The 25,214-nt window shown below is 36.5% G+C and overlaps 2 protein-coding genes and 1 long non-coding RNA gene across 5 annotated transcripts; 1 reads left to right on the top strand and 2 right to left on the bottom strand.

Moving 5' to 3' along the window:
* Positions 1-274: 274 nt before the first annotated feature.
* LOC18445436 (putative E3 ubiquitin-protein ligase LIN-2) lies at positions 275-10,556 on the bottom strand. 3 transcript variants are annotated; one of them, XR_016041091.1, is made up of 10 exons: positions 7,855-10,556; positions 7,028-7,250; positions 6,008-6,238; positions 5,810-5,901; positions 5,089-5,700; positions 3,362-3,506; positions 2,327-2,584; positions 1,906-2,243; positions 765-894; positions 275-530 (listed from the first exon to the last, which is right to left on the bottom strand). XR_016041091.1 is itself a non-coding variant. In XM_011629205.3 (10 exons), exons 1-9 carry the CDS (start codon positions 9,612-9,614, stop codon positions 779-781), a joined length of 3,744 nt encoding a protein of 1,247 aa, XP_011627507.1. In that variant the 5' UTR covers positions 9,615-10,556; the 3' UTR covers positions 275-530; positions 765-778. The 3 variants fall into 3 exon arrangements, 1 of the variants encoding a protein (XP_011627507.1); XM_011629205.3 differs by having other exon boundaries at positions 1,906-2,212; XR_016041090.1 differs by lacking the exon at positions 275-530 and having other exon boundaries at positions 568-894.
* On the top strand, positions 8,533-21,886 carry LOC148780321 (uncharacterized). Its single transcript, XR_016041095.1, has 2 exons — positions 8,533-8,647; positions 21,759-21,886. It is a non-coding gene; the product is annotated as an uncharacterized LOC148780321 (long non-coding RNA).
* On the bottom strand, positions 15,847-23,661 carry LOC18445435 (ecotropic viral integration site protein). The gene is made up of 3 exons (XM_011629204.3): positions 23,579-23,661; positions 16,449-16,556; positions 15,847-16,224 (listed from the first exon to the last, which is right to left on the bottom strand). Exons 1-3 carry the CDS (start codon positions 23,633-23,635, stop codon positions 16,030-16,032), a joined length of 360 nt encoding a protein of 119 aa, XP_011627506.1. The 5' UTR covers positions 23,636-23,661; the 3' UTR covers positions 15,847-16,029.
* Positions 23,662-25,214: the final 1,553 nt, after the last annotated feature.

Genomic DNA, 25,214 nt, shown 5'->3' with positions numbered 1-25,214 from the left:
ATCAAGTGGGTGGACAGGTCATCCAGGAAACTGGTCCGGATTGGTGAATTGCCGGTCCAAATCGATGATCCAACTGATTTGCTTGGTTCTCTAATAGAGTTGGCAAGGGAACTCGGTTTGTTTCCACCGATTCTCATTTTGGATCGTTGTTTTTTTTAACATTGGATGATTCCAAGTTTCTTAGGTATTTGCAAGACATTATTGTCTTGTTATTGGAAGGCGAGGTTTTATAGTGTGACCACAATTAACTTAGCAAATTGAGGTGATTGAAGTCTCCATCGAAAATATGGCTCATGTTTAAACACCAGTATAAATGTTCGCAATAATTGAATGATTAGAAAGAGCACAAAGGCCTCTCTCTCTCTCTCTCTGAATGCAACAGCAACAGTATGGCTCTTTAAAACCTGTGTGAACATGGCTGTATTGAAAGCTTGCTGGTTGATACTGTTCCTTGAAATACTTTCACTGCATTTGTTGGAGTCTGTAACATGCAGAACTCAGGCATGTGTTGGTTTTGGACCCCCTAAATTCTGCCAGGCATGTCATTTAAAGTCATGACAGCACTAATGAAAACTATGATAAGAGTAAGCTCCAATTATGCCACTGGTTTTTCGTTTACAAGAAGGCCAATGCTTGAAACGCTTAATAAATTAACCTGTACATATCTGTTTCAAATCTACTTCTAATAAAAGCACACACCAACACCAAATTCTTAGAAAGTAAAGAAGAAAGAATAGTGGTTACTTCATGGAGGCAAACTTTACCATCGCCATAAATTCTAGAGGTCTCTTGGAACGACGGCAAGAATGCTCCTGGCCGTCCATGTCTCCTTGCTAAGGTGTTCTAACGGTTCCATCATTTCTTTGACAAACACCAAAAGCAAACTCTGACAATCTGCAATGATCACCATAAACAAGGAGAATTAGTTTTAATAAATTATAGTCCACTGTAAAGTAGGTCTCCTTGGAAACAGATGATCTCACCCAAATTGGGTAAAAGCCCTTAAGTTCAGACCAGTCCTCTTCAAAGTGGAATTAAGCGGTTTCAACCTGGTCATGGTAGTAGGGGTGCGATGTGGATCTAGGGGAGCTCAGAATAGCTCAATTCACCTGCTTCTTTTTTGGTATCTGTATCCCGGCCCGAATTGGACAATTCGCCCAATTCAGACTGGCAAATCGGAACAGGTTCCCTAACGATCCAGTGTCTGCTTCCACTTACACACTAGTTCAAGAACGTCCATTCGAATGATTTCAAATTTGAAATGATTATTAAGGCCACAATGAGGATCAATTATTGTTCTTGCAAAGGAAACATACATCGATTTCAAATTTGAAATGATTATTAAGGCCACAATGAGGATCAATTATTGTTCTTGCAAAGGAAAGATACATCGCGATCCAGTGTCTGCTTCCACTTACACACTGGTTCAAGAACGTCCATTCGAATGATTTCAAATTTGAAATGATTATTAAAGGCCACAATGAGGATCAATTATTGTTCTTGCGAAGGAAAGATGCATCAGGCAGTAGGGATCTGTGTCCTTGTGATATCTTAGATTGGGATTTTAGTTATATTTGCAAACTTTTCTTTCAGTATTCTGTCTTTTCTTATATTCATGACCGGAAAATATACTATGATCTATATCACTTGGGAAATGGTATGGCTGCAGGTGACTATCATCAGCATAAGATTGGTTCATCATTGGTTTGAGCAGTACTGATTGCATAGTTGGTCCCAACAAAAACTACTCACCATCACTTTCCAACCCATTGATGGGACCTGATAACCCCATGACCATACTATTTCCATGAACATGTCTCATAGTATTACGAACTACTCATGACAAAAATGCATTGCCAATGCGTTTTATAGTTACAATCATTTGTATTGCAAAACTGATCATACCTGGATTATCTAAGAAATATGCTACAGAGAGAGAAGCAAGAACTTGGTCTTCCACCCGTTTTCCGTTCTCCAAGCTGCTTTTCAAACACGGCGCCAAAACTGAGAATGCTGATAACAAGAGCTCAGAATCATGCAATGAGGCAAGGGCACGCGTGATCCAAGCGACAGTGACCAGGCCCACACTGGACAACTGTGGAACCTCCTTTAATATACATTTAGAGAGTGAATCTAGGAATGGCTTCCGATCACGTAAAAGGGAAATGGCCATATTCTTTGAGTACTCTTCCCATGCCTTTTCCTCTTCAGCCTGGGAAGTAGTACAAATGAGTCATCATAATCTGATCATCAAAATTTCATCTTATTCATGAAGTGTAGTATATTTTCCTTTTTAATGTAATCATTAACAAAAAATGATGCATACCTTCTGCATGGTGTCATCAATTGGCAGAAGCTCATGAATGTCCTTTCTTGACTTTAAGTAGTCAGAACTGAAACCTGCTTGCTTCAACAACCAAGCTTCAATGGATGCTTCACCCAAGTAAGAAAAGCGACCTCCCAAGATTAGAAGAGCTCTGCATAACTGTGGCCGAACATTCTCGTCATTTAAACTGCAATTCAAAGCTGCAACAATGCCATTGATTGCCTCCTCTCTGTATATGCTATACCTTCTAGGCTCTCCCTGCAAGGCATGGAAAGCTTCTGATCAATGTAATACTAAATAGCCAATCTCTGTCTATTAATTGTTTTCGTAGTTTTATTCTTCTCAAAATAGTTGGTAATCAAACAACCCATGGTCGGGAAGGTAAACTGCCTGATGTTGTTGAACTCTGATAGATCATTTTTTAGGTTCAATCAAGGGCGTAGTGCCTTTGCAGAGATGATGGACAGGAATGGATATAATTTCTAAGTTCAATTTTCTTTTTAAAACTTGAAAGACCTGAGATGAGAAAGGATGTCCCAACTGGGCCCATTCCAATTTGTCTCCACAAGAAACCCCGTACATATTTGAAAGTTCACAATGTTCTGTCTCATAAAAAATGATAAAAAAACTCATAGGACTATATTTTTCAACTAAATCTTACGAGGGTATTTCTTTTTATAACATCAGAATTTTAATGGACTGGAACTTTCAGGACTTCGACAGGCAACCTAAGTTCAAACATTAGGCCACAGCATAAAACAGCTTGAAGACTTTGAATTCCATGAAGACCACCTTTTCCCTACAGACGTATCACTCTCAAGAGTATTCCAATTCAGGAGTAACAACTGTAGATGCCCTACCCAAAATCTTGAGAATATATGCAAACAGTCGATAAATATAAAACAGTATCCTTAAATTCTCCAATGTTTACAAGATATTTGAAATCAGCATTTACTGATTCGTATCTTTATAACATAACATTACATTGGTCATTGCATGAGGTTCATAAAACTTATTTGGAACTTGGAAGTATACCAGAAGATCAAGTTGCAAGAGAAGTGTTGCTACTAAAGGTCTTTGTTCAAGTGGGGATGTCTGGAGATAAACCAACAAAATATGCGTTGTATTTGGGACCCCCTCATTTTGGAAGCCCCTTAGAAAGGCTGTGATCACTGTCCTCCTGTCACATTTAGAGTAGCTAAGTGAAAGCTCGGGAAAGATTTAAACAAATATCACAGGGAGCTAAATGACTCGAAAAGTGTTTGCATGCAAAATATAGCGTAGACATTTCTGCATAAAATATATTGATAATCTTTTCAACAAATGAAATTTACAAAGGGAATAACAACATTAACTTGAATTCTTGTATATCAAAGTCAGCAAGATCATCTGTTTTAGAAAGCTCCATCACACTTTGCATTCTTCTACATCAAATGTCAAAATTAATAAATACTAATAATAATAATAATAAAGTACATCATTGTTTGGTATATGGATTACTCGGAGGCTATCTAAATCTTGGATAGGATATTCTCATGAAAAATGGGTATCAAGAGCATTAATTTAATCCATTGAATTGTAGTCATGATTTTCCAGTATATCACATTGCCCCCTTATCTTCAATTTTAATTAAACTAATTGGAAAAGTTTTCAATAATAAAATAAGATATTTCATAGGAGCATTACTGAGGATTGTATATTTGCAAAACTCAAGATCAATGTTATTAGATTCGCTTCGGGGGGTCTCTTCCTTTCAGCCAGAATAGGGAAGTGCTCTGGCTCTTTGGCAGATACGGGGGAAGCCTTAGAGTGTATCTTTTGAATTTAAAGAAAGCCTTTTTGAAAATTTCCATACATGAGGTATATTTTCCCAAATTTTGAATATCTCTGAAGCACTTTTCTTAAACTTTTAATATTTTAGAGTACTTTTATCAAATTTGAACTTTGGAACATTTTGGAAAATTTATAAATATTTCCATTTTTAACAGGGACTAGTTTGCTTCGTTTCTTTTCAGGGCCTGAAGCCGCAGTCTTTGGTCATCGGCCAAAGAGAAGAGCATCTGATAAATTGCTAAATATATACAGAAAAAAAATTGAAAAAAAAAACACTTAGTTATACAAATGGACGATCATCAATCATCCCATACCCATAGGAAGGCTTTCCTTTTTTGTGTGTGATAGGAATGCATAAAGTTACTGTAAGTTCTATGATCTGAAAGAAGAACTGTGGCATGCACCAAATGCCAAGTCTTGCAATCTGAAGCAATTTTGTTTCAACAAGAGGTTCAAGTATGAGTCTGCAGTTACGAAACCTCCACAAGGAAATAGGAAAAACACTGTAGCATATTTTATGCTTCCAATCTGCAAAGATTGGTGCAGATGACATGTGGCATGCACCAAATGCCAGGTCTTGCAATCTGAAGCAATTTTGTTTCAACAAGAGGTACAAGTATGAGTCTGCAGTTATGAAAACCTGACAAGGAAATAAGAAAACACTGTAGCATATTTTAGCTTCCAATCTGCAAAGATAGGCTTTTCACCAATTAAGGTGTCAAACACAACATGGAACAACAGAAAGCAAAAAAAATATAACCCACGTATACATCTAGATCTCAAGTTTATACATTTTGAAATGCCAATCAAATTAACACATCAATTATTTTCTCTTAGCAAGGACAATGGTTAAGCAATGATAATGGATAGCTATCAATGGAAAAAACAATGCTAGATTCAATATCTAATAATAATAAGCTGTAACTCACCTGTGAAGGCAAATCAGTTCAGTCAGCAGGGACACAACAATCGCTCTAGATCGGCTCTGCTTGCTCTGCAGAAGCTCTAGAATTAGTGAACCAGTAATGTTCTTGACCAAGTAGTCCCTGCAGCCTCCATCAGCCTTTATGCAACAGCAGAAAAGATATGCTATGATTGTTTTTTCTTCCAAATCACCGAATTCAAACCTTTCAATCAAAAACTCCAACCCCCCAAGAGAGATAAGGTGTTTGGCATTGTCAATGCTTTCTTCTCGGTTGGATCCGGTAAGAAGCTGTTCTATCACATGTACCGCCTCTGTATCCTTGGATTCTTGATTGTGCATTGACAAGTTTACTGATGGTTCGGTAACGCAGGTTATGTATCTATAATGTTCCAACTTCCAAGCATCTAAAACACGCTTCAAAACAAAGTTTGTACTGGGAACTGTTAGATATTCTAAGGCCTGCTTGGTTGTTGGGCACATTTTGTTTCCACGCCTCAGCCATTCCTCTATGGCGGAACGCTCAAACGTTTGCCCAGTCTCTAGAGTCACAGGATCCTCAAACAGCTGCCCTGTTAGTGGACAGATAAAATCCTTTGGTGTACTTTGAAAGAATGATCTGCACCCAAAATGTTTGCTTTTTGTAAAGCTGGACAATGAAATAGAAATACAACCACTAATCTCCATAGGAAGATAGAAACAAATAACTGGTTCTTAGCCAAATGTACCTAAAGCTTGCCTTGTTTGTATCAAAATTTGAGGACTCAGATGCGGATTCTGTTCCGCAGAGTTCAGATCTTGAATCAAATCTTATGTCCCTCTGCACCTCTCAAACAAAGATGAAATTTGAAGTTTTCAATGTTAATGTTAGATATCATAAATCATCATGAAGAAGTTATACGCTTTAGTATACCATATCACAATACCTTTGTTTCTATATCAGGCACATTGATAGGTGCCAAGGAATCCATTGTTTCATCGCTGTCTCGCATTTGAAATACATCTTTGGCTAACTTCTTTAGAATAAACTGATGAGGAGAAATGGCACCTTCAGTGGCAGCACTGCAACCTGGGATATTGTCCTCTTCTTCCTCGAGTTCTTTAATTACCCTAGGTGATCCCCAAGCTTTCAGAGGATTTCTTGATTGAGAATCAGCCTACAGTATTAAGAATAAAATCCCGAACTTTACAAATTCGACATTGAAGTCAAGTTTGATGTACTCAACTAGGTTACCATATGTAACTTGAGATGCTTGAATTTCTTTAAGTAGGCTAGAATCAGTTGATAAATTCATGGACGAGTGAGAGAAGAGAGATTATTACCCACCACCAAGCACAAGGACTCCACATGCAGTTAATATGCATTTGGTCCCATGTACACATATCAAGTTGAAACCATCTCCATATCAATGTTAAAAAACTCGGCCTGGGCTCAGGCAGCCCCTGCCCGAGCCTAGTAACTCAAGTAAGTCCAAGTGGACTGGCCTGAGTCCTGTTTGAGCCCAAACATCACCAAAGAAAATAAAAAAACTTTAAAATAATTGAAAACCATAAGCAAAATAAGTTATAAACACTAGTAGAAGTCTATAAAAGATGAGAAAAAGTAGATAAGATGGATTATAAAAATTTTGATTTAAAGATTGAAACAATTCAGAAAAATCCGAAAAAAGGAAACATAGAAAATTAGAGCATTTAATAAGAAATATTAATCACCATAAAAAATAAAAATTATCTTAGGCATATTTTTCTATCATTTATTAGTAATTAAACAAACTTTTATTTTTTAATTAAATTTAAGAAACCCAAGTTTGTCTCAGAAACTCTCCTTGCCAGGTGCCGAGGCCGAGTTAATAGGCTGAGTCATAGTCGACTGGGCATTACACGTCATAGGCTGAAACACTGCTCTAGATAGGAAAATAAGCTATATCATTACACAAACAACTCACATCATGAGATGCATTCTCTGGTGTATTTCTAGCAGGTTGTTCCTCTAAAATGTCTCCCAAATCTGATGCAAGCTTTGCATGTTCACTTTGAATTCTCTCATCATCCTCTGCAGGAACAGTAGTAGCACATGTAGAATGGCCATCCAAATCACCATCGCCTTTTCCATTGTTGACTTCACCAAGCCCATCTATGTTATTCAGACTGCCAAAAACGGCTTTATACCTGCAAAAAGTAAAATGCTCTACATCATGAACACAAATATTAAATAATTTCTTAAAGGAATAACACTTGATCATATTCTTCTTTAAAAGATTAATTTGAGCTAGACACAAATTAGTGAGGGAGACATCCTGCTTCAGAAGCAAGCTATCATTTTCAAAACAAAAAAAGAAGAATGAGACATGAAATCCTAGTTACATATTTTAGACAATATTTTGAGCACCACAAAACTGCCAACTTTGGTAGGTCCCTATAGAGGATGCCTAGGTAAATCACCCTCGCCTTGTCTTTAAAAAGGAGACCATGTTTATACAAAAAAACAAGTTCATGCCCCTTTTAACCAGTCTGAGGCCTTGCTGGACCTCCTAGGGTCTACAGCTCGCGTAAGAACCAGGTGAGTCAGTCCAGATATTATTGTTCTTCTTCTTTTTTAAGAACCAAAATTAGCTGTCCACAAAAATTTTTAGCAGGCATAGTTTTTCTTTTTTTCCTAGATGAACCACAAAAGTTTGTTAAAGCTATTACAATCAGCTGGCCCCCGAGAACTTAGGAGATCCAGTACAGTCCGGCTTTATTGAACAAAAAAAAATCAACAATGAATACTTACAAGCTTTTTCTGATCACTGGCTGCTCAGAATTCGATATAATTGGGCTTGAATCTTGCTTTGGGGAAGGCCCATGTGAACTTTCACGTGAACTTCCGTATACAGAGCTCGAAGGTATAGAAACACAAGGAATAGGAGGAGCCTCAGCGCCCTCTTTTAGCCACTCCTCATAATAAACTGCGAATTGATAAGTGCCACTATCCAATTGTTCCCCATATAGCTTGTCCAAAAGCTTCATTCTTGAAGACCCAGAAGAGCTCTTCAGTATAAACTCAGCTTCCTGGCTATACCAAACCTTCAAATGCGAAAGATGGGGAAGAAAGAAATGTTCCCATAGGTCTGAAACCAAAGTTACCCGAGCTTGAAAGGGAGAATCACAAAAGACTTGCAAAAGGTGCCTAGCAGAAGCCCTATCCTTCTTCTGAAGCCTGTAAATAACACTCAGATAGAGATGAGCACATGCTGCTAAATGGGAATTAGGGATACCTGAAGTGTGCCCTTCCTTTAAATCCTTTGAATTTAAACCTGCAACTATACTCAACTGTAGTGCTGCTTTCTTCAATTCCTTATGGTTTTTTAAATCCCCAACCACTCCCTCGACACATTGAACTGCTTCTTTAAGATTGGCAACAATCCCCTTTTCATTGTATTGGGCATCATTCCATCTTTTTAAACCTATGCAGGAGAGGCAATTTTGAGATAAAGACAGCCGAAAATTCTTGTCTTTGATGAATCGCCCAATGTAACTTGTGAGAATTGAAATCACAGCTCGAATGGCGGCTTCATCAAGTGCAGGTTGGTGTTTTTCCTTCACTTGTTCAATGCTGAGCTTAGAATATGACTTGTCTACTTTCATATCCTCTCTACTGTTATATCTGAGCTTCTCATTTTCATGCAAATGCCTCACGGGTTTATCTTTGAAATTCTCATTTTCTCGATAATCTATTTTGTACCGACCTCTAGGGCTCTCATTATAATGGAAATCTTCATTACATGCATCTTTATACTTCTCACTCTCTGTTGAACTGTTATTCGATCTGCATACACTTCTTTTATTTTCATTCTTATCTCTCTGATATTTATCTTCAAATTTCTCATTTCCACTAAAGTAGCGCTTAAATTTATCTTCCAAATTTTCAGTTTCCCCCATATAAACACCGGATTTGCCTTTGAGGTTCACAATCTCTATATTATCATGTCTATTTTTGTCATGAAAAGTCTCCTTTTCCCCGTCCTTCTCATGTCTATCTTGGAAGTCCTCAATTACCTGCAAGTCTTTATTGAAGTTACCATTGAATTTCTCATTTCCAGGCACAAACAACCTATGTACATCTTTGATTTCCTCTTTACCCCACAAATCTTTACTTGATCTACCTCTAATCCTCTCACTGTCACATGAATCTTTCCTATGATAATCCTTACCAAACTTTGATTTCTCCTGAAAATCTGCACTTAATCTTTCACGGAACCTCTCATTTTCTCGCAATCCTTTCCTGTAAATCTCCCTAATTTTCTCATTATTCGGAGATTTTTTAGTACCTTTATGCCTAGAAACATCAGATATGGTCCTTCCAAGCCTGATTTTACCCTCCTGCCCAGAACCAGGAGCATTCCTTTCATTACAAATATACATTGGTAAGCTCACCTCAATCGATCGAGAAGAAACCTTAGACCTACACTTCATGTGTTTCTCTGAAGCTATCTCAGTTGATTTTCGTCCTAGAAACCCATCCTCAGCAAGAAGCTGTTCTAGAGACGCCATTTCTGAAACTTGCAAGCTCTTTAGATGGCTCTGCAATCGAAACAAAATACAGAAGTTTCGGTCCTGAGCTATTTATTAGCAACCTCGCCGCTTCTAAACTCTTACTTAGTGTCTCCGTTTCAACTTTCACACTCTTTTGAGAACTCAAACAGAGAAATGGGGTTTGTAAATCAACCCACACGATCGTTACTCAATCTCCCTCTCATACACCGTTCCTCCACAAGAACCTCCTTGATCTACATCATTTCTGCAACTTTTCAGAAAGAAACCAGACAAGTAGGGGTACTTCAGGCAATCTTCAGCCTCTAAACCCCTGCTTATAGAGAATCTCCTCCAAGCCCGCCACGTCCGCACACTTCCAACTACCTTGAAAGCTCCAAAACAGAGAATTAGGGTTTCACGATGGAAAAACCATTTCTGATTCCTTTGAGTTCCTTTAATGGCTCCGCAACAGAACTCTGGGCTTGAAAATTGAGCTCTTTTAGTGGCTATAAAGAAGTGAGGTGATTTGTGACCGGATAGGGCATCTTTTCTAGAGTCAATGATGAGCTCGAAGGCCATTTTCATGGCGGCCTGGAACCAGACCGAGCAACAAACAAAAGCCACAAGGCAGGCGAACATCAAACGAAGACAAGGGAGAGCGGACAAAACCCTAAGCGGACCAAGTCCGAGGCCCAACCAATTCAAACAAACGGGGCTGTTAAAACGACTCTTTTACTAAGATGACCTTTCTCATAAGATGACAAGTTTAGATCATTTGTAACAATATTCTCTATTTTTAGATCCTAAAATTCTAATTTATTTTTATGGAAAATTGCACGTATCCCCCTTATTCCCCACCTTGACTTTGTAGACAACCTCCCCCAATCAATTTTGGTTTCGAAACTTTTACCCTAGGACAAACTTCTCCAACAAAGCCCCCACCAATTGAAAAATAAAAGACCAAAATGCTCTCCCCTTAGTTAAAACGCCTCTCTCTCCCACAATCGAGTTTTTTTAAAAAAAAATGGGTCCGACGCTTTATAAAGGCGGTCCGACACTAATTGTTTATGGATAACTAAAGGGTTCGGAAATTCTTAAATATGGTCATGCAATAGGGGTTCTGAAAAATATTGGGTTCGACATATTGTACATGCGGTCCGGCACATTTCAATTCTCGCATATTTCAGGTCCGACAAAATGTTAAAGGCGAGCCGGCATGTATTATATCGGTGTAGCATATCCTTTTCTCGGTCCAGCAGGTCGATGTGATTTGCCCATGGCCGGCACACAAACCACAAGGTCCGGCAATATATTCATGTGGTCTGGCATAACCATGTCCGGGTTCGGCAATATTGACCTAAAGTTGTCTTCACGCGAGTTTCTTTCTTTTTTCTCTAAGTCCGACACTATGTTTGTGAGTCCACACCATGTCTGGCCCAACATAATTTATTATGTATAGAAAAAGGCATTTTCATTATTTTTTACTTGAGGGTATTTGCTATAAAAATTTATTTTGTGGTAAAAATTGTAAAAAAAAATTGAATGGAGGGATGTTATTTAAAAAGTCAACTTTTAACGGGATTTCTCCCTTCACTTCTTCCTTAATACAAGTATTTTAATACTTTTGAGAAGTAAAAAAATTTCAAACTTACTCTATATAATTAAGATGCTTGATATTATATACCGAGAATATCAAAATTTCGGATGATTAGATACAAGAGAATGATATGCGCCGATGAAAATTTTGTTTCCTTACGAGTATTATCAGCTTCCTGCTGATAATTCGATAGCATGACAGGAAAGATAAAGTTTACGATGAGATATCCTATTAATTGTTTTAAAGGACATCTAATAAAGCTATTTACCCTTGGCCATCCATGTGAAAGGGTAGGCTGGGGGTGTCCCATTGACCTGGTTAAAAGTTCAAATTTGACATTTTTAATTCACCGAGCTATCAGATGTCTCAGATTTCACATTTAATTGGTACGAGTGACTTTAACTTCTTGATACAAAAAATAAAAGATACATAATTACAGTCTATAATCCTTAGTTCTTTTAGATTTATGGACTCAGTACATTATTGACATCATCAGAGAGGTTGGTTTAATTGTCGATCACACTGATTGGATTAGATTTAAAAAAAAATAAAACAAAATATAAAAATAGTAGTTTAAAAACATAAAATATATTCTAAAATATAAATTCAACTTTGTTTAACCCATCCGATCGGTAATAACTGACAATACATACCATGACCACTTAAACATCATTTCTAACCAATTTCAAATAAACTTAATTTTTATTACGAACCATACATCAATTAGTTGTCTCATGAATTGGACCAGGAGGCCCGGTCCAGTCATCATAATAACAGTTATCACCAAGAAGGAAGAATACCATCCTAGAACTAGTTCGGTTGTGATTTTTAAAAGGACAAAAAAACTCTAGATAAGTTTTAAAAATATATAAAAAAAGAGTTTTAGGAAAACTAAGCCATGATTAATACCAATCTTAGAACTAGTTCAGTCGTGACCAATTCCCATGTAAATCGACAATCCAAATAAAAAAGGGTGTGGTTTGTATAAAGCCGAGGCTCTAAACAATCAAAGTAAATCCCATCTTCAAATAGTGATAAGAAATATGGTTTCAGCACTGAAAATCTTTGTGACAGCCTTAAAATATATTTTCATCTCTAATTATAAAATTTAAAAACTTTAAAAAATAGTGTAGATCAAGCCAATCTATGAAAATTTGAAAATATTGAAAATTGATCGACAAAAAATATATTACAAGATGCATTATTTTCAAACCTTAAAATCCATATTCTTTCATGTCCATGCATCTTAATATTGAGATGATCAATTCGACGGTATTTGAACATTAAAACAAACTCTTCTAATAAAAATTTTGAAGTAGAATCTAATTTGATTGCTTATTGCCTAGGCTCTATATAAACTTTTCCCAATAAAAAATGGCCTGGCTTTAAAACATTGAGCTACACAAAACCTTCTGATATTTTAACATAGTTCGCTTCATATGACAGTAACCTCTCCAAATTTTAAACGTCGTAGACAAGAAAGCTTTTTGTCAAGAAGAATCTCCACCGCTCATACAAAGTTTTGAGGGGTATATCAGTAAATAAAGTTATGAAGGGCAATTAGAAATTGCCATGTGTTTTTGAGGGCTTTTTCGATTATGAATCCTTCCAAGCCCTTTGTTTGATTCTGTTTGTTGGAAAGCGACCCAACCTGAATTGGTTATTGGCTCTATTCCTTTTGAATATTTTTTTGTTTGAAATCACGAGGTGGCAATTCGGATCCACCTATGCTTTAGACTGTTTTTAAACTTTAGAAATAATTTATATAAGTTTTTTTTTTTTGTTTTTGGTAATTCAATGGGGATTACAAGTTAGTACCCAGTTTTTTAAATCGCTAGTGGTTTTTTAATGAGATATGCGACAATGAAAGCTTAGACTTTAGCTGGGGCATAAGTAGTGCTACCACCACGACTCCAACACCATTTTCAAAATTATATAAGGTTGTAATTTTATAAATGCACTTCAAATATCTAGTATAAAATAATATTATGAAGTTAGAAAATCTTTCAATTAATCATTTTGATCCAGAGATGTATGGGTATAAAAAATAAAAAAATTAAAAATTAAAAATAAAAAAAATTCAAGTCTTAAAATTAGTGCGTCTTATAACAAGTTATATGAGCAGTCTATTTTCAAGATTTTCAAATATTTATAGGTCAGCTTAATCTATATTATTTTGAAAATCTTAAATTTCATAATTAAGATTGAATATCGATTTTCAAGCCATCATAATGTTTTGGACACTAGAACTATATCTACTTGCAAATGTGAGGAGCGCCTTACTTGTACAGTGTAAGTTGAGCACATTATACAAACCTCACCATTTAAACTTTAATAGAGTTCGATAATAAAGACGAGCAACTGCATATTGTGTGTCCGGCATGACCAAATTGTACATTTGGTGCTGCAGGTAAGATACCATAATTAAGGATTTTCTATCTACTCCACTTCTCCGAGTTATATCTGATTCACCTTGTGATAGCTGTAGAAATAAAAATTGGTTCTGAGGGTTTAAAACCCCAGTCTTTTTCATCGGATGGTGGAGAGTTTCTGAGATCAATTGTGGTGGGGTATTAACTTTGAGCATTTTGGGAGCTCCAATTTGTTTTTTAATTGCCAGGAAGCAGTTCTCGATGTGAAAGAGAAATTTTAAACTGGGAAATGAAAGGTGTTCTTGGAGGTTAAAGAAGCCTTGACAGCATGAACAAATGAATAATTTGGTCCTGCAACACCAAGAATCTTTTCCATTGAAGTTGTCAACTTTGTAGACAAAGATCTTATAGCTGGCCAATGTCCAGCAAATACCACGTTTCGTTACCAAAGGTACTGTATTACCTTTTGTATTAGTTATGCATAAAATGTTATGCTGTTTTGGAAGTCACTGCTTTCTCATCACCATACCCATCTCAGACGTCTTGTCTTTAACACTCACTACCTTATCTGCTTTCTCACCACATACGCATCTCAGACGTCCTATCTTTAACACTCACTACCCTATCCATTGCCGAAACCTAGTGTGCTCTCTCTTAACCTCACCGAAACTTCGGGCCCCTCTCTCTCACAAATGATTTTCCATATGCTCTTCCAAAAATGATTTTCATCCTCTTCCCAAAAGGCCAAAACTACACCTTTGTCATATCAGCGATTGCCATAAAAATCAACATTCAACACCCAATTTGGGTATTATCTTAAAAAATAAACTGATGGCAACAGTACATTAATCGACATCGTCTGACTGGCGTATTGGGTCGGGAGTCGGGACTAAGATGCTCCTACCAAATTAGCTAAGTCAAGAAAAATAATAGAGAGAAAAAAACAAAAAACAAACATGTGAGGCTTCTAACAAAGAGGAAAAAGAGCAATTCTCACGGACGATATTTAAATGTAGCCAAAAGAAAATCTACTCCCTCGGGAGTATACTGTCCACTTACTTCTTCAGGTAAAACCCCACCTAGAACTGGTTTTAGGACCCCAAATTTTGGGGATATAACCTCTTTGACATATAGATTAACCTCAATAAAAAAAAATCTTAATTGTACCTTTTAAACACGAAAAAAATAATGTCTTAAGATTTAATAGAAACCGTCGAATTGTTTAGAGGGTGAGATCCAAGTGTTAGAAAACTCTTTTTCTTTTTCTTTTTTGAGAATAATCATCTAATAATTTTAAAGTGATTGCCAAAATTTCAAATTGAAAAAATCCCCGCAATTAGATCATCTAACCAAAGGAGTAGAAGTAAACTATGCTCGAAGGAGTATAAGATACATGCTCTCAAATGTATATTTAATAAGTGTTACCCAATACCCAACAAGGCATTGCTTATGAAAAAGTAAGCACAGATCAGACCAACAAGACCCAGCCAAAAGCATCAAATAAAAGGCACACTTTAAAGCACTTGCAAATAAAGCCAACAAAAAATTATACATTTATGCCTTCCAACATATTGTTAGCTTTTGAGCAATGGTAGCTTTGCCATTTGCTAAACAAATATCAAATTACTATTCAAAGCGCGGATCTTTTAGTGGCTGACACATTCAATTCCCCCATTTAGGCCGCCATCATAGTCAGAACAAGCACCCCATTTAGGCCGCCATCATAGTCCGAACAAGCACCCCCATTCAATGCCCATCATCTTTCGCTTGACACAATTATGATTTGAGACTTTTCGCTTGACACAATTATGATTTGAGACGTTTGACATTTTAAAGACTTAGACATTTCTTTTTAAACCTCCTTTGATCAAATACCATTTAAAAGCAAATAAATGACATAAAATTCTACTTCCCACCATCTCTAATGATATACAGAACTGCCATGTCTAATAACAATTTTGGGGTTGACATTTTTTATACTGGTATACATAGTTGGTGTCTTTGTAACGAAAAACATCCCGTCTTTGCACGGAGCTTACATATTTGCCCCTGGAAAGTTACTAAATTAAACACCACCCAAAATGATTTACAACAAGCCGCACGTGTAAAGTATCATACAAACAAGTTAAACAGACAAAAACCAAGTCCACTATATGAAAAATATGTTGGCAAATCCCCAAGAAAATTATTGTATTTTAGGGGAATTTATCAAATTGCACTAAACTTATCAACTACTTAGCCTTTTACCCATTTTCAACTATTTCAACTCATGTCATGTGTATTTTGATGAGATTTCTGAAAATAAATTAAAAAAAATGGGTAAATGTCCAATAGTTCATCTCTTAGTCACATTTTTTATGAATTACCCTATATTTCAATAAGGACATACATAATCACAACACAATTAATGCCTAGAAATAGGATATAAAACCAAACGGCCCAGTTTTAAGAATTCAGTCGATCTTCACGTATGTTCTGAGGCCTCTGTTGAGAAAGAGTGTCGCTCCTCAGAAGTGGCGGTGATAACTGGCATCCATAGATCAGCAGTATTACTTAACAAAGCACCGACTTGTGGGTCTTGAGCCATGGCTGAAGATATCATCTCCTCAACATTATCCAACTTGGCTGATAAATTATCCAATTCCCTTGCTATCTCTAGCTGCACCCATTATTGTATCATCAGTGAGCCATTTGGGCACAAAAATCAATTTCAAATAAATAATGAGTATGTTCATCACCCATAATCTGACCCTTATAAGCCCTAAAAATATAAACTGATAGCAGCAGTGTTCATATACCCAACTGATGAGAAGGCAAAAAAAAAAAAGCTACTTGTCTCTATATATATATATACTTTGGGAAAGAAAAAATCAATTTCAATACCTCATCAATATGCTCAGCAGGCTTTGATGGCACTTTCCTGACCTCTAACCCAAGAGCTTCAATCTTTGCACGCAGTTCAACTTCTTCTTGGTTGCTTTCTGCCTCTACCTAAAATAAACCGTATCGTCAGTTGACAATAGTTTGGCTTCTTCCCTTTTTCTGTCCTCCAGGGAAAACGTCAATACTTGGAAAATCAAGGGGCAACCAATGTAGCATATATATAAAATTCCTGCTAACAACTTTAACATTGAATATCAAATGTATCAATATAAGAGTTTCTTCATCTTCAAAGTCCATAATACCAACTAATTTGTAGTGCAAAATCAATCAAAATAGGACATATTGACCTAGTAAGAGTCAAGGAAAACTGAATTATCACCAAGAAAAAAAAAACATAAGGTACAGGACTAAGAGCTCCAGAACAAGATTTGGTAGCCTGAGAATTCAATAATGCTGCATGTTAGCTCTACAAATACCTCAATCATCACTGTGAAGATTTTGTTGGAGTTCCAAGAATGATGGATAAAAGAAAAGAAAACCTATGATGCAAACATCAGTTTGTTGTGACAATGACAGAGTACTATGCACCGAAATCCCAACCATTTATACTAGACCTTGCAGAGAGAAGAAGAGGAAGGGCTCACACCATTTCGAGATGTAGAAGCACAAATGCTCCATGCTGAATCATTTCACATACACACACAAAGATAGTCTCTGTGTATGCGTATTTGTAATACTTTAAGGCCTAAGGCCTAGGTCCACCATCCATTAAATGGACAGCGGCCTGTTCTCACCAACCATGGCAGACTAATTTTCTCCCTTTGTTCTGGGCAAATTCATTCTTTTTTTTTGGTCGACTAAATGTGATGAGCATTTGTGCAATTAGCCCCCCCCCCCCCCCCCCCCCCCCTTCCCCCACCCCCCACCAAAAATGAAAAAGAAAAAAGTGGACTTGGCATAGTACATTAATCATCAACATCATCACCACCCAAGCCTTATCCCAACTATTTGGGGTCGACTAGACAAATCTTATTCTGTCATTCTGCTCTATCATGTTGGGATATGGATATCTTGGATTCACATTGATATACATCATTATGGATATATATGTATATATCTCTTGATAAAGTTAGGTATCTAGAAGATAGAGACCAAATTACTTGGTCATCAAGTTATCATACCATAATTATCTCTTCTAACTGTGTGATTATCCTCTATATATAGACGTACTTCTTGATGTAAACATTCATCCAAAATAGTGAAGATGTAGCCAGATGGGGCTTTGGATCCGTGGATGTAAGGCTTTGGCCTGAACCACGTAAACATTGTATTTTCTCTTCTTCTCTCTCCATTCTCCATTATATGCTACCACAAATTCTCTTATTCTCTCTCTATTCTCCATTCTATGCTCCCACGAATTCTAATATGGTATCAGAGCGAGATCAATTATGTCTTTGCCCCATTCCGTCTTTGCCCGAGTTATCAATCCATCTTTCTCGCCGCATTAGATCCTCTAGAAAGCAAAAACTCATTGTTGTTGCCTCGTCGTGTAACTTGAGGAAGATATTTTTCCTCGATTGCTTGGATGGTTTACTTTACGTTAACACAAAATATCGTGAGGTCGATATAAATTTGATGGCATGTGTGCTTGGTGCATTCGTAAATACTGTGCATGCTCTTGATGGCGGTGATCAACAAGATGGGATGCTACTATGGCTTGAAGAATTTGCTAGGCGCTTGCAAAGTGGGGAGAACAATGCTAGAAGTATATCTCTATATCAAGAGACACCACCATTGTGCTCCGCTGCAGTGACCTGAGGAGTTCAAGTTCGGGCCTCTGCTGTGTTTGTCTCGGAGTTGAGCAATTTTCACCAGCCAATGGACAAGTATTTATTTTCCTATTCTATTCAAACGCGCTTGCTCCCCCTCAGACTTTTCAGTGCAGAATGTTCCACCTATTCGTGGTGGAGTTGGCTTGGCCACCAACAAAAAATAAAATAATAAAAAAAATTGAAATAGTAGAGAAGAAAAAAAAAAAAAAAATGTAATATTTTTTTAAGATGTGGGCTATTGTCTAGAAGCCCAATTTCATTGGCATTTTTTTTATATGATTGTACTCAAAAGAGAAAAAGAAAAAAATTGTATTTTGCAAGTTGGGTGTTTCTTCGCATCCACACCCAAGTTGCGGGGGAGAGTATAGGAGATATGGAGATGAGATGAGTAGAGATGAAGTCAACATCTCTAATGTAACCGCTAAAGAAAATCCAGATTCTGGCTCAGTCCAACTACTATGCAAAGGGAAGTTATGGTCATATTGATTCAAGAGTTCCAGTCTTATGGTCATATTGATTCAAGAGTTCCAGTCTCCAGATGATGAGATGAAGATGATCGAATTTCTCGATCCTGGTTGATGATCAAGAATTCCGTCTCCAGATGAGGAGATGAAGATGATCGAATTTCTCAATCCTGGTTGATGATCAAGTTTTCCGTTCCTTGATCTTGTTTGCTGATGGAGTTTTCTGTTGGTCCATCCTGTGTGATGATCGTCGAGTTTTTCGTTACTCGATCTCGGATCTTCCGAAGAGAGAGAAAGAAAAATCTTTTTCTTTTAGAGAGAGAAAGCCTCTAGAAAGAAAAGAAGCCTATGAAGAGAGAGATCTTCAGAGAAGCCTCTGAAGAGAGAGATCTTCATATAAGAAAGTAGAGAGCCTAAGAAAGGTTGTTTCTTGGAAGACCATGGTAACATGTGATTTTTTTATTTTTTTTGGCAACTTAATATTGTTCAAACTCGAGCTGTTTTGTGTCAAAGTATCTTGAGTTTGAGGGGGAGTGTTGGGATATGGATATCTTGGGTTCATATTGATATACATCATTATGGATGTATATGTATATATCTCTTGATAAAGTTAGGTATTTAGAAGATAGAGACCAAATTACTTGGTCATCAAGTAATCATACCATAATTATCTCTTCTAATTGTGTGATTAGAAGATAGAGACCAAATTACTTGGTCATCAAGTTATCATACTATAATTATCTCTTCTAATTGTGTGATTGTCCTCTATATATAGACGTACTTCTAGATGTAAACATTCATCCAAAATAGTGAAGATGTAGGCGGATGGGACTTTGGATCTGTGGAAGTAAGGCTTCAGCCTGAACCACGTAAACATTGTATTCTCTCTTCTTCTCTCTCCATTCTCCATTCTATGCTCCCACAAATTCTCTTCTTCTCTCTCTATTCTCCATTCTATGCTCCCACGAATTCTAACATATCAAGTGCTATACCCTCAGTCAAACCATAAATCACCATATCTCTTCTCATTACTTCCATCCATCTCCTTTTAGGCCTTCCCCTTGCCCTTTAGAGCCTTTTCACTTGAAGCAAATAGCCATTCTAAACCGGTGTTGTATTAGATCTACGCTGCATATGGCCAGTCCACCTCAATCTACTTTCTCTCATCTTATCGCCTATTGGAGCCACCCCTGGATCACCTCAAATATGTATTCATTCTAAATTCTATCCTTTCTTTCTTGCCACTCATCCATCTCAACATCCTCATCTTAGCTACACCCATCTTATGGATATGTTGTTTCTTTACATACTACATTAATACTTATGTATCTTTACATAATGAGCTTGGTGGTATAAACAAGATCAGAAATGACAGCTATATCTCTTTGTGTACAAAACCGAATACATGTGCCTAGTTACCTTGGTATTCTTTTGGGGTGGGCCTACCATGTACAATTCATACCAGTCATGGAACTGATACAAAACATTTCAATCCACGTTAAAATAATTCAAATCCCTATTAAGTTGGTAGCTGTATCAAATTAAAAGAAAGGTAAACTATTACCAAGACAAAAGAATTGGTTCAGTGAGGGGAGAGAGAGAGAGAGAGAGAAGTGGTTCAGTGAGGGGAGAGAGAGAGAGAGACTGGTTCAGAGAGAGAGAGAGAGAGAGGGAGGGAGGAGAGAGAGATACCCTTCTAGAGAAAAAGAGGAAGAGATAAATGACTTCTGTATTAAATATGAATCTCTCAAAGAGACCACTCAATAATATCAATATAAACTTATCAATTACATAGAACCCTCTCCTCTATAAATCGAACCAACTCACCGATAGATATTGATCTATAAAAACGTATCAGAAACAATTTTCACCCTCGTGTACCGGTACCAGTAGCAGTACTTCGTACCCATACCAGTCCCCTACCACTACCTGGCAACGATGACTTATACATACTATGCACTCTGCTTACACCAACCATCAAAGAAAACGTTACTGAACAACCAGGTCAAGTTATGGGATAAAATAGCTGAATTGTCGACGAAGTATTACGATATTAGTAGGTTGGCTTAATGCCCATGCAGGTCTTTTGAACCAAGACCGAAATAAGAGTTGAGTGTAATGTATATTCATAGTCAATGCATCACAGCTTTGTAGATCAGATGAAATACTGCTCCTAACCATGTGAATCTTAAACTTGAAAGAAATCTCAGTGAGTAAGCAAAAAGGGAAATAATCATTAATAAAATTGCTAGAGAGGACAACAATACTTCATTAGTCTAAAAATAATCAATCAGGTGTTATGAGAAGCAGACCATTTTCTTAACTAAATCATATAAAGTGGTGTCTGATGGCCTTCATTTGGGAAGTGTAAAGAGTAAAAAACGCTTTAAAGGAGAAGGACAATGAGGTTAACAGTAAAAAAATGCAAAAAGGTGAGCATCTAATAATGGGTTCTAGTTAGATGGGTGATTAGAAAGGAAAGGATCCAGTTCAAAAATGAAGAACGCAGATGGTGCTTATAAGTGGAACTTCTGTTAGCGTTTATCAGTGGAACTTGGTATTAAATGTTTATATAGAGGTGTCCAATGATGGGGCCTTTGTTTTTTGGGTGACTTAAATGATGGGAGCCTTGAGAAAAACTTTGATACAAACTTTACAAGTCCTGCTAGGTTAGAGGATTATGAAAGCATATGTGAGGCCATTTTAGAAGAAAACTCCATGGAGACATAAGCCTATTAATAGAATTCTACACTAGCCATTAGAAGTCAAGGGGGAGCTTTTAACGTGACAAGATGAATGAGCAGGTTGTCCCATAGATCATTTTTGTTTGGTAATTCATCTGTAAGACCATTACTAGAATTTACATGTATGTGTTTAAATTTGGGTGCTGTACTTTTCTGTTTAATTATTTCATATTTGATTCCTTTCTTGGGGGACTGCTCTCCCACACATCGTTTCCTCCCCACCCCACTCCCAATTTCTTCCAAGTGAACAAACATAAAACACATGTACAGCATGTCTAAGGCGGGGCATAAATGAAAGGGCATCTCAATAAACCAGTGACTGATTGCCCAGCAGGGCAATGAAGCCCTCGCCCATGACCCAGGCTAATGAAGGAGGGCTAGCACAACTAGGAAGCAGCAATATCAAGAAAACCAAAGGGAGCATGCAGATGACATTAATTTCCAAAAAGCCCATTGCAGGTAAATATACCACCAATGTTGTGGACTTTGAGAGAGTATAATCTCATACATTGATCTTTACTAAACTGAAAATTATCCATATATCGATCAGTTAAGTTTCAATTACCAATGAGTTAGTTTTCAACTGGTTAAAGGAAGACATAAGCAACACACATCTGATTAAAGCAAGACATAAGCAATACACATGCACCACCATTACTTGAGCATTGAAAGACATGACAAAGAGTGATGCTTCTACAACTATGATTGAGGGCCATTCAAAGTTGTTGATCCTTGGCCTTTACAACTAAACCCTCATCTAGACAGTTAAAGATGAGTCATTCTATGTCAATATTGCATAAATTGATGACAATCAAAGCACTCGATAGATGCATGGAAAAATTTTCATTGATTGGCTTGCTATCAACTCATGCAATAGATACAGTGTCCACCGTTAGCTAATGGAGGTAAAACACAGCTCATTCTGCCATCCAAAGTTGTCTATGAATGAATACCTTCAATGACTTCTTAGATTTCAAGGAGTTGTTACATTCAAGTACATAGGATTCAGGCTGGAGTTTATTGATCAAGGGGTTGACGCTGCAACTGCTAGGTCTCAAGTTCGCATCCTACCACTTGAGTCTCCAAACGTCATCATCACTATCAAACCCTTTTCCCAACTAACTATTTGGGGTCTCCAAATGTGTGAGGTTCAAATTCATCTCCTAAGAGAGAACATTGTAGCTATTGCTTTGACCTTAAAGAGAAAAGAATATCCAGCAACTTCAGGTCCCTAGAAGCTAGCTCTTAAATTTTTAAAATCACACCCAACACTCTCTCTCTCTCTCTCTCTCTCTCTCTCTCTACCCCAGCGGTATCACAGCAATTCATCAAAAATTACTGGAAGCTACTTTTTTTCATCAATAAGGATCTCATTAATGAGAGTCCTTTTCTTGATATGGAAAAAAAAAGTTTCAAAAATATATGCACAAGCATGGTAAGAAGACCCATCAAAAGATTTGGCCAGATAAGGAAGACAAGCCATACTACAGATAAAAAAAATAGAGATCATTTCGAATTCCAACTTAAATCTGCCATTTCAAGGAGAAAATTCTTTAAAACTCGACATTGGCAATTCCACGAAATCCATCATCCACAAATTTCAGTCAACATTTTACGTTTTATCTTAGTATTATAGCAGAGAGTTCTGGGCAATCTTTCCAAAACCTTTAGCTGATTGTACTCCTCCCTCTCTATTCCTCCTGTGAACCCATGTCACTGTGTTAGAGAATTGCACGTTCCCTACTTAGAGCCTCAGCCATTAGCCATTAGAAAAATAATATTATAGCATGAAAATTAGGATTTCAATGATGAAAACACTCAATTCAATAATCAATTCTACTGTTTCGCGATATCGCATATTCAAATTTAAGAATTACATAAAACCCGATTCTCCAATTGATTCCAACATCCTAGAAATGATGACGAATAACAATTCAACCATACAAATCGAATGACGAATAACAATTCAATCCATCCAAATCGAATATTCGTGAAGTTAAAACGACCGAGCTTAAGGTTGCAAGCAATTAACGACTTAGCGATACTGGGATTATGAAATTGGATGAAATGGGGGAAGAGAGAGAGGGAACCTGTTGCAGGAGATGAGTGAGGAGGTGAAAAAGCTGAGTATCTGGTTTCTCCGCCATGGAAGTAGCCCTTTCCCTGATCACCTGCAAATTACGAGGTGAACAGGTCCTAAGTTTCGAAAGTAACTGTTTTATGCGACCTGAACCGCATTTCTACAATATGCGGTCCAGAAGTATAAACCATCGATCTTGATCTTAAAGAGGGATGCAAATAGGTCCTCCATCTAAAAATAATAGTAACTAAAGGCCCAAATGTTTTTTAATATAATTATTATTTTAATTTTTAAATTATTTTTATGTTTTGATGTTCATGATCTATATTATATATTATCCAAAAATTAAGATCAAATTATACTTAAAAAAAATATTTATTGCCAAACATGCATTTCTACATTATCGAGGCTACATTATCCAGGCTGCATGCTAACCGCGTTCTTTAAAAAAAAAATGTTAAGAACAATTGTTTCATGTGGGTTGGACCGCATTTCTACAATATGCGGTCTAAAACTGCGGGCTAGAGGTTTAAAGCATCCATCCACAATCCATAAATATTAAAATATCCATCTTAAAAGTGAATGCAAATAGGTGGTCCATCTAAAACCAATTATAACTAACTGTCTAAATATTTTTGTAATATAATTATTATTTTTTATATTCATGATCGTCATGTTAAAGATTATATATTCTCTAAAACTTAGGATCAAATTTTATTTAAATAATATATCTATTGCCAAGCCTGTATTTCTACATGTGCATGCTTCGCTGCATGCTAACCGTGTCCATTAATTTTCAAATATTTAAAATAATACATCTTGTAACACATTTTTTAGATCGTTGATTTTCAAAATTTTAAAACATATATAGATCTGATCGATCTATACTATTTTTAAGCTTTAAATTTAATAAATAGAGAACAAAATAATTTTTCAGATATCACAAAGGTTTTCCATTCTGAAACATCTTTCCATGCTAGTTGAAAGTGCTCCTTGATTGTTTGGATCCTTATTATACAAACCACACCCAATTTGGGAATATTCATTTCTTAGCGGTAAAGACTACAACGGCGCCTTTATATTTTAAATAATGTAACAGTCTGTTCCCGTAACAATATACATAGGTAACGATATAGGTAGAAAGATTCTGTAAATAAAACAACGGATTGTACTGTGCGATATATGCAATGGCTTAAATGACAATGAAAAAGGGTTTCCAATTTTTATTGTAGAAAAATGTTATGTGGTTTTGTGTGTGTATATATTATAGGGTGCGGCTTCTATAAGGTTGCAACCATAAACAATCCAATTAAAGCGCACCTCCAAAATTTTATCATAACATGTAATTTTGCTGTAAAACTTTTTTAGGATTATCTTAAAATCTATTTTTATATCCAATTATAAAATTTTAAACTCTAAAAATAGTTAAAATCAAGGAGATCCATAAACATATGAAAATCTTGAAAATGGACGACCTAGATAATATGTTACAAGATGCACTATTTCTGATACTCAAAAACTTTTTTTTTTGTATTCATACGTCTTGATGTCCAGATGATCAAATAGTGAGTTTTTCCACATTAAAAAGCTTTATGATAGATTTTTAAGGTGCATATGCATTCAACCTTATATAAACTTTTCCCTAT

The sequence above is a fragment of the Amborella trichopoda genome, chromosome 9 (assembly GCF_054954075.1).
Source record: "Amborella trichopoda isolate Santa Cruz 75 chromosome 9, AtrichopodaSantaCruz75HAP2 v2.0, whole genome shotgun sequence".
NCBI lineage: Eukaryota > Viridiplantae > Streptophyta > Magnoliopsida > Amborellales > Amborellaceae > Amborella > Amborella trichopoda.
This window is presented reverse-complemented; position numbering and strand designations above follow the sequence as displayed.